The sequence below is a fragment of the Hydra viridissima genome, unplaced genomic scaffold (genome assembly GCF_058129835.1).
Source record: "Hydra viridissima isolate aposymbiotic clone 2 unplaced genomic scaffold, HvirCarnegie_v1 scaffold_3, whole genome shotgun sequence".
NCBI classification, from domain to species: Eukaryota; Metazoa; Cnidaria; class Hydrozoa; order Anthoathecata; family Hydridae; genus Hydra; species Hydra viridissima.
The window spans coordinates 14,706,250-14,715,507 of record NW_028324302.1 but is presented as its reverse complement, the minus strand read 5'-3'; the positions used below and the strand labels follow the sequence as shown (position 1 = coordinate 14,715,507).

Genomic DNA, 9,258 nt, shown 5'->3' with positions numbered 1-9,258 from the left:
AGTGAAATTTGTTGAAAATAAAAACTTTATTCGAAAAACACAACAAATAAAAGGCTTCACAATTTGAAAAATCATAGAAAGATCCTCTATTTCAAGAATATGCTATTATATATATATATATATATATATATATATATATATATATATATATATATATATATATATATATATATATATATATATATATATATATATATCTGTGTATGTGCTTTTTTTGTAGTAACGTAAGAAACATACGAAAAAACCCAAATTAGCGAAATACGAAAAAAATCTGACAGAAGATTAGTTAGACATCTGAAGGACCTCTCTAGAACTTGATTTAAAAATTAGATTTTTATACCGTTAAACAAATTTTTGTCACTAACCACTGACGATTTCTAACAAGCCATGCTTGGATATTCTATTGTTCTTTTTGTTATTCTTATGTTTTTTGTTAAAGCAAGCAAAAACTTCAGGCTGATTTAGATAAAGTGTTTGCTTACTTTAAAGATAGAAAAATCCTTGGCGTAAGGCGATGTCACGAAATTTTCTAAAACTCGCTGGTGTTTTTTTGTGAAATAAACTAGTAATAATTAAAAATGAAAATAATTCGAAGATTTATTTTATTGAAACACTCGTAACCCTTTGCAAATAGAGAGATTTTTCTAAAGCATTGTAAATACAGAAAAAATTTACAAAAAGCGACTGATTATAATAAGTTAATTACCTTTTATACAAAATATATTACGTTGTGCATTTACATTGTGAATTTAACTTACGCAAATTGTAAAGTTTCATTTTATTTAAAACTTTTTAATTTGAGTGGGGAGGAAATTAACCCCCCGTCAAATGAAAGATTACTTAACCTTATACATAAAAACGTTCGATGTTAAACACACCGTTTTAGCTGTAAAGACACTTCAAATCTAACAGACTGTTACGCTAGACATTCTGAAAGCATTTATAAATCATGTCGTTCTGCTGTTCGCAGAAAGGAGAAAGGAAAAGATTGTTACACTTGCGAACAATCGGGGTAAGGGGATTTTACATATGCAAACAATCGGAAATAAAAGAACTTAAGTTGTTAAAGAAGCTGCTGTAGCTGAGCGAGTTGCACCACATTTAATCACAAATAAAGAGGCAATATTAATGAGGCGTTTTTGAAGATATCTAATACAAAAGATGGACACTCTCTCAGAGTAACTCCAGATTAATATTCCATATTTTATATTTAATAAATCATTACAAGAACCTAGCTAAATCACAGTAAGTAACATCAAATATATTCGATTATGGACAAGATATGCAATAAAAGATAAAAATCTAGTGAACGCAAGATAGATTAAATACATTAAAAATAGAATAAAACAAATTGGTTAAAAATTAAGAGTAAAATAAATGAATTGACTTTTTAAATTCTTTCCTGTCGTTTATTATATTTAAGTTTGTGAGCAAATCATTTAAAACTTATGTTTCCGTGTAACAAAAGATTATTTTGCGAATATCTAAGTCTTACTTTTGTTCATTTTGATGTTGAAATTAATATTTGGTGTGGTCTTAACACGAGAAATATAGTTTGGAAGTTAATGCCTGTATTGGCAATTAAAAAAAACTATTTTACAAGAATGCACGCTTATTTTTCATCATTTTAAACATTGAGTTTTTTTAGAATGTTGAGAAGGGCATAGACTGTAAGCTAATGGTATTCATTGCCAGCAAGTTACAATTTATGATATTGTATGCTCTGTATTAGAAAAAACACTTTATAATGCTGATAAAATGCAAAATTATAAATGCTGTCATCTCTGTTATTGAGTAAAGACAGTAAACTAATTTTTTTTTTCTTCTTTTCCTCAAAAAAAAAAAGTCGGATTTACTTTTTAACTTATTTGGAAAACAGAAAACGTGAATTCACCCTGCATAGGAAATTTTCTTGATTAATGATTTGGAATAGACGAAAATCATGGTGAACGATGATCTCATTTTCAATATAATGGAAGTGAAGTAATCGTTAAAACGACGCACAGTGCTGTCTATGTTTTTTTTAAGTTAGCGAATCGGATTTTTTGGAAAGTTCTTTTATTTGAATTTTATTTATAAATGTGTAAAACTAGTTAAAAATTATAACAAAAAAATGTTGGAAGACTTATTTTATGTGTCAAAACATGTTTTAAGAATTTTTAATTCATTTTAAATATTTATAAACAAATTTCAAACAAAATAATGTTTCTTAAAAACCAGACTAATAAAAATTAGAGTGAGATGAACCTTGAAAAATCTCAAAAAAGACACAAAAAAACAAGTCAAAAATTTCTCACTTAAGAATAAAAATTATATTTGATAAAATATTGATGTTCAAGAAGTCAATTGCATTTGTTGAGTTTTTAAAAACCGTAAACAAGTGTGATCTAACAAAGATCACGGTTTTACTACTACAGTTGTTACGGTTACCATGGTATCTTCAGGATAACACAGTTTCTTAACTTCTTTAAGTTGCACTGGGAGCACTTCTTATAGCGACAATATTGGTGTTTAGACAGCTTTACTTTCATTAGAATAAAAAATCCTGTTTCGCCACATACCGCCAGTCAGTTGTTCTTGGAAGTTGGGCCAACTTAAGACTCTCTTTATATTTTGAGGCTCGCCTTTAAGAAGTGTAAGTTAATTCTTTAACTATACTTGCAGCATGGTCACTTGCAGTATGGTCTGCTCCTGAAGCCCTGAATATTCATTTGAGTTGCAATTAGTAACTCGGCTGAGCTAAATTTGGAATGCATTTCCTCAGATTTTCGATGTTTCGTTTGTTCACTTGCTTGATCAAAATTTTCAAATGGTCGATCTGTTGCACACGAGCTTTTTTTTTTTCTTTTTTTTTTTTGTGCGTGAACAATCTGAAAATTTTTAGATGTTTAATACAGATGGAAAATTTGAAGACTTTGAGAAAAACTTAAAAATATCTCGATGCACTGTTTGTTAAAATATCTCGATGCTCATTGAGGTTTTCAACCATGAGACTTTTTTGTTTTCAAAGGGCCTGTTTATATGGACAAGGGCTAGCCCGTTTGCCGAGCTAGCCCAGAAAACGAGCCAGTTTTAAAATAGACGATAATTTGTCTGACTTTTTTTTACCATGAACTTTGGGAAGTCAGACGAGAAAACTTTAGTTATTTAAAAAAATGAATAATGGCGAAATATAATTACGTTTCGCAGGTTTAAGAACGGGGTAATATGCCATTGCTGAGAGCTATTAAAGCTTCTTCTTGGTAATGCTTCAAAGATTTAATAAAAAATAAATCACAAACTATTTTAAAAGCATACTCTAAATTATCCTTTTCGTTGTCATATTGTTTCTGAATAGCACTGATAATTTAATTAACTAAATTCTGGTACAACCTTTAAGGTAGATGAAAAATTGCATTAGCGCAAAACCCAAAGTTTTCTCGTCTGACTTCCCAAAGTTCACGGGAAAAAAAAGTCAGACGAATTATCGTCTAGTTTTAAAATTGTGTTTATATGAATTTTTGGCCAAAAAATAAAAAATGATATCAAGGTCAGCCTGGCTTTTTCTAGCAGGACTGGCCTCTTTATCGGTGAAATAATAACTTTAAAGATGGCGGCTAGTGACAAAAAAACACATTGCATTTTAACAATATGTTTAACTGGTATTATAATACAAATAATGCTTCTTAAAAGCGTAATTGTATTATATAAGCTTCATAAATTTAAACTTGATAATTTTTAAAATATTACTCTTTTACGAAAACGATCAGAATCACTTCAAAAGATGAAGCAAGCAAGAGAGGCGCTTTAAAAGAAAAAAATCGTAGTTGCTGGTTTAAAACTGGCAGAACTGATTTATGGTGGCATAATATAATAACTAGTGTAGCTCCCATTGATGTATGGAAAACAAGTTTTAGGCTTTCACGGTTTCTTTTCATGAGTTTGGTTTCAGAGTTAAGCCCTTATTTATCTCCTGAACCTTTTTCGCCTAACTCTAGAGCTCTATCAGAAGATAAAAAAGTAGCTATTACTTTATATTACTTAAAAGATACTGGATCTTTGGTAAATTATAAAAGTTAAACAACTTAAATTTTAAGCACATGGAAGTTGCCAGTTTTATTATTAAATTTATTATTTTACGCGGAAGCTTTCAAATTTAATAAATGTAAGAACTTGTACGCATGAGTACAAATTTACATAAGAAATTAACCAGCCCGTTTGCCGAGATCTCGGGAAAAAATAGACGATAGCTCGTCTGACTTTTTTTTCCCGTGAACTTTGGGATGTCAGACGAGAAAACTTTGGTTTTTGCGCTAATGCAATTTTTCATCTACCGGAACAAATATGTTCCTGCGGCTTTTTTTTGATCTTAATGAAATATCGTAAAGTTTCGAGGGGTTAATCTCACGTTGCGCCAAAATTTAGTTAAATAAATTATTAGTGCTATTCAGCAGCAGTATAACAAAAGAAAAAGATAATTTAAAGTATGCTTTTAAAATAGTTTGTGATTTATTTCTTATTAAACTTCTGAAGGATTACGAAAAAGAAGCTTTAAAAGCTCTCAGCAATGGCATTTTACCCCCGTCCCTAAACCTGCAAAACGTAATTATATTTCGCCATTATTTATTTTTTTAAATAACCAAAGTTTTCTCGTCTGACTTCCCAAAGTTCACGGGAAAAAAAGGTCAGACGAATTATCGTCTAGGGAAAAAACAGTGAGACTCGCTATTCGGGCTGGCTCGTTTATTCATATAGGGCCTGTTTATATGGAAAGTGGGCTGGCTCGGCAAACGAGCCAGCCCGTTTGCCGAGATATCGACGTCATCAATATTTTAACTTAATTTTATTTTGCGTTTATATGAATAAACGAGCTGGCTCAGATAGCGATCCGGGCTAGTTCGTTTATTCATATAAATGTAAAATAAAATTAAGTTGAAATAAGGACGACGTCGAGATCTCGGCAAACGCTTTCCATATAAACAGGCCCAAAATATCATTTTTGTTCGGTTCCTGTCCACTTTAATTTTAACTTTGTCAAGACTTTCTTCAACTTTTTCCTAGCATCTATTGAAACCTAGAAACAAGTTTGTCTTTATACACGCAACTGCGATTACAAAACCTGAAGCTGATTATCTAAAACTGTAGATAGTCCGTTTTTTCAAAATTTCCAGACAAGTTATTTAGAATGTAAAAATAATGAGTTGAAAAAATTATAAACACATTATAGTTTTATGGAATTATGGTTTTAAATTGAATTAAATTAACCCATTCTATATTATTTCAATGCCAATCAGAAATGTAAAAATATGTACAAATGATATATTGTAAAAATGTAATATCCTTATCGAAGCTTACATGCAGTTTCACTGATTATTTTGAAATAAAAATCCGCTTTTAGACCCAAAAACTTATAACTATATTTTTTTCATGGCTCAATAGAATACACTTTTATGAACAATATTCAAGAAATAACTTAGTGGAATCACAATTTTCTCGTTGCTTGAAAATTATGTTCAAGGAAAAAAAACCCAATTCTATTATGTACATTTTCACTTTTTCATCTCGCATCGCATTTCACATTAAATTTAAACCAGAAAAATAACAAGTTTTACTAAAAAATTGTATAAATTTCTTGAAGAGTATCATAAATAGATTTCGTTCATTAATGATTTAAAACTTTTTTTGTAAACAATACATTTTTGAGCACATATTTTCGCTATTTATAAAACCACAAGACATACGTTTTCAATAACAAAAGTATGACTGAGTGTTTAAAACTTAATTACAGAATCTATTAATTTTTCTCTTGAGGAATAAAATTCACTAGACCTTTGTTTTTGTTGCTACAAAATAAGGTCAAAAAAATGATTTTCATTTGTTGACTTTAGTTTTTTAAAAAGCCGCTACTTTGCGACGCACAGTGTATCGCTTCATTCAAGCTAGGTGGACAAAAGTCATATCAAGAAATCAACTAATTGATAATATTTTCACAATAACAGTCCTATATTAGTAATAACTTGCGATGTTAATTATGAAAAACATTACAGAGCAATGAGTCATAAGCAATTAAAGAGGCGTTAAAATGTAATTTCATTTTTGAAAAAAATTAAATAAAAATTTACAATCGTTGCATTAACATTTAGCAAGAATTAAAGAAAGCAATCATTTTAATGCAGCGATGGATTTTACTTTTGAGGGTAAGTACTATTTACTTACATTAAATATTTTATTTAAAAGTTAAGCAATATGTGTTAAAGTATGGTTTAAAAAACTGGGTTAAAATTGTAAAATATTTTTTGGTTTTTAATTTTTAAACTTATACAACTTTTTGTATCCACATGTATCCAAGCTAATTTATTAACAGTGTATAGCTAAAGTCCTAAGGTGTACAACAAAGAAAAAATTTTCACCACATAAATCCACAATTTTTTGTTATTAAATTTCATTTAGATCATGTGCGCTTTTTTTCAAAAATGGAGTTATTTGAAGAATGGCGAAGACATAATCAAGAAGAAAGAAATTCTCGTTTAATGTTATTTATTTTGCAAAGATTTTGTGTTACTGATGTAACTGATGTGACTAGAGATTCTGAGAGGTCTTTGCAGTTAAAAATTTCATGTATGGCTTCAAAATTCGCAAAAAAATGGTCTGCAGCACATATGATGATGGACCGTTTTTTAAACAAAAATAAAATTTGGTTAGAGGGGGCAAATGTAGAATTTAAAATAAGTATATACCAGCAATGTACTTTTTCATCATCTGGAGAAATTCAAGGACGACCAAAAAAGAACTTTGAAGACTCGTCCTTTAAAACCAAAAAACGAAGAGTTGAAAACTTAGTAAAATTGCAAAGTGCAACTGAGTTGACCACAGCTGCTGAAGTAGCATGCCGTGCGTTGGGGCACAGAAACCAAGCTACTTTAATCAGAAAAAGTCTGGAATCATCAGAAAAAATTAAATCAAAAGACTTTATTTGTGGGGGCAGGCAGTTAAATCGTGACGAGGCATTAGCTTATTATATTGACTCTAAATGTACAAGTCATTCTTATAAACAGACGAGAAAGTGGTCTTTAAAGGCAGGGCATATATTATTTCCATCTTATTATAGTCTATGCAAGTCGAAAAAGTTATGTTATCCATTAGATGAACATATTTCTGTTACAGAAACACGTGCCGAAATTAGCCTACAAGCTATACTTGATAAAACTACTGAACGCTTAATTGAAGCCCAATGCGAAGTTCTTAAAAGTATTACTTTTACTACGCCATTCACACTAATTAGCAAATGGGGATGTGATGGGAGCTCCGGTCACAGCACATACAAACAGAAATTTAAAAACTCTGATGCTACTGATGAGTTTCTGTTTGTATTTTCATTTGTTCCGTTGAGACTGAGTGACGGTCAAAATATTATTTGGCAAAATCCACGACCTTCATCCACGCTTTATTGCCGACCAATTAAATTTATTTTTTCAAAAGAAACAAATCTTTTAACTACAACAGAAACTAACCAAGTTTTAACAGAAGTTTCTCAACTTGTTCCAACATCTATAAGACTCAACGAATCTCAAATTACTGTTAAACACGACCTAATACTATCAATGGTAGATGGAAAAGTTTGCAATGCCTTGACTGACACAAGTTCCCAACAAAAATGTTACATATGTGGTGCGACTCTTAAAATGATGAACGGTGAACTAAAAGACTTAGTTGTTAAAAAAGAACATTATGGTTTTGGTCTGTCTACTTTGCATGCGTGGATTCGTTTTTTTGAGTGCATGCTACACATTAGCTATCGTTTAGATATAAAAAAGTGGCAAGTTAGAAGCGATGAAGATAAATCTAGTGTCCAAAAACGTTCAGAAGATATCAAACAAAAATTTAAAAAGCATATGGGTCTTATTGTAGATAAACCAAAACCTGGCTTTGGGAATACAAATGATGGGAACACTGCTCGCAGGTTTTTTATGAAGCCAGAGTTAAGCGGCGAGATTACGGGTTTAGACATCAATCTCATTAAAAATTTTAGTATTTTATTAAGAACACTTTCCTCTGGCTATGATATTAACTATTATGAATTTGAAAAGTTTTGTTCTGAAACCAAAACTCTTTATATTAATCTGTATCCGTGGTACTATATGCCTGTTACTGTGCACAAAATACTTGTACATAGCACGGAAGTTATAAAAACATGCCTTCTTCCAATAGGACAACTGTCGGAAGAGTCTCAAGAAGCCCGCAATAAAGATTTTCGTCGATTCCGCGAACACCATACAAGAAAAAATTCACGTGTTTGCACAAATATAGATTTGCTCAATATGCTTTTGGTAACATCAGATCCTGTCATCAACTCACACAGAGAAGTGTCAAGTAAGAAAATTGGCAAACTACCGTTAGAAGTTTTGAATTTAATTATCCCACCTATTATACCACCACAGCTTGTTGAAAATAGAATTATGTGTGACGATGAAGATTATTTAGAGTCCGATTCATCGGCTACTGAAGATAACAATGATTCATCCGATAATGATTAATTATTAATAAAATATTTTTTTATTTTACGTAGTGTAGTGAGTTTATTATTATATTTTGTATATTTGTAGTGAGTATATTTTTATTTTAGGCAAAATTTTATTACATTATTAATGTGTTGAAATTTAGTATTTATTTTTATTACTTTTTTAAAGTTATTTTTATAACTTTTTCAAGATAAAAACTTTTAAAATCTTAAAAGTAATTAAAATATCTCCTTTTTTATAATAAAATTAAAAAAAAAAAAACTTTTTATAGTAAAATTGACTTTTAGGCGCCCCCTAAAGCTTAAACGCGCGGGGTAATTGCCCCCCTGCCTCCCCCAGGCTACCCTACTGCATAACTAATCAATAAAACACCAAAATATTGTTAACTACATTCTTAGGAATGAAATTACTAAACAAAATATTTTTGTCCACCTAGCTTGTATGAAGCGATACACTGTGCGACGTACCAATTTTAATCATATGATATTACGTACTGATCACTTATCAGGGAGTGATATCATAACGATCAAAATCGGTTAATCAAATTCCATTGAAAATATATGAAGGTCGTGTTAATTAGAACACATTTTAGAAAGTCATTTCGTTATTGGCGTCAATTAATGATTGAATAACTTCCTCCACGTTAAAAACTGGGCTAAATTTTATTAATAATTCTAATAATATTTATTACTTTAATATTCATTATTTCTAATAAAATTCATTTCATTTGAGAACTCTTTGCCAATAAAAACTTTATCTA

The 9,258-nt window shown here is 30.2% G+C and overlaps 1 protein-coding gene across 1 annotated transcript; it reads left to right on the top strand.

Annotated features, from left to right (window-relative positions):
- Nucleotides 1-5,897: 5,897 nt before the first annotated feature.
- Nucleotides 5,898-8,598, top strand: LOC145190110 (uncharacterized). The gene is made up of 2 exons (XM_090081587.1): nt 5,898-6,176; nt 6,430-8,598. Exons 1-2 carry the CDS (start codon nt 6,158-6,160, stop codon nt 8,511-8,513), a joined length of 2,103 nt encoding a protein of 700 aa, XP_089937713.1. The 5' UTR covers nt 5,898-6,157; the 3' UTR covers nt 8,514-8,598.
- Nucleotides 8,599-9,258: the final 660 nt, after the last annotated feature.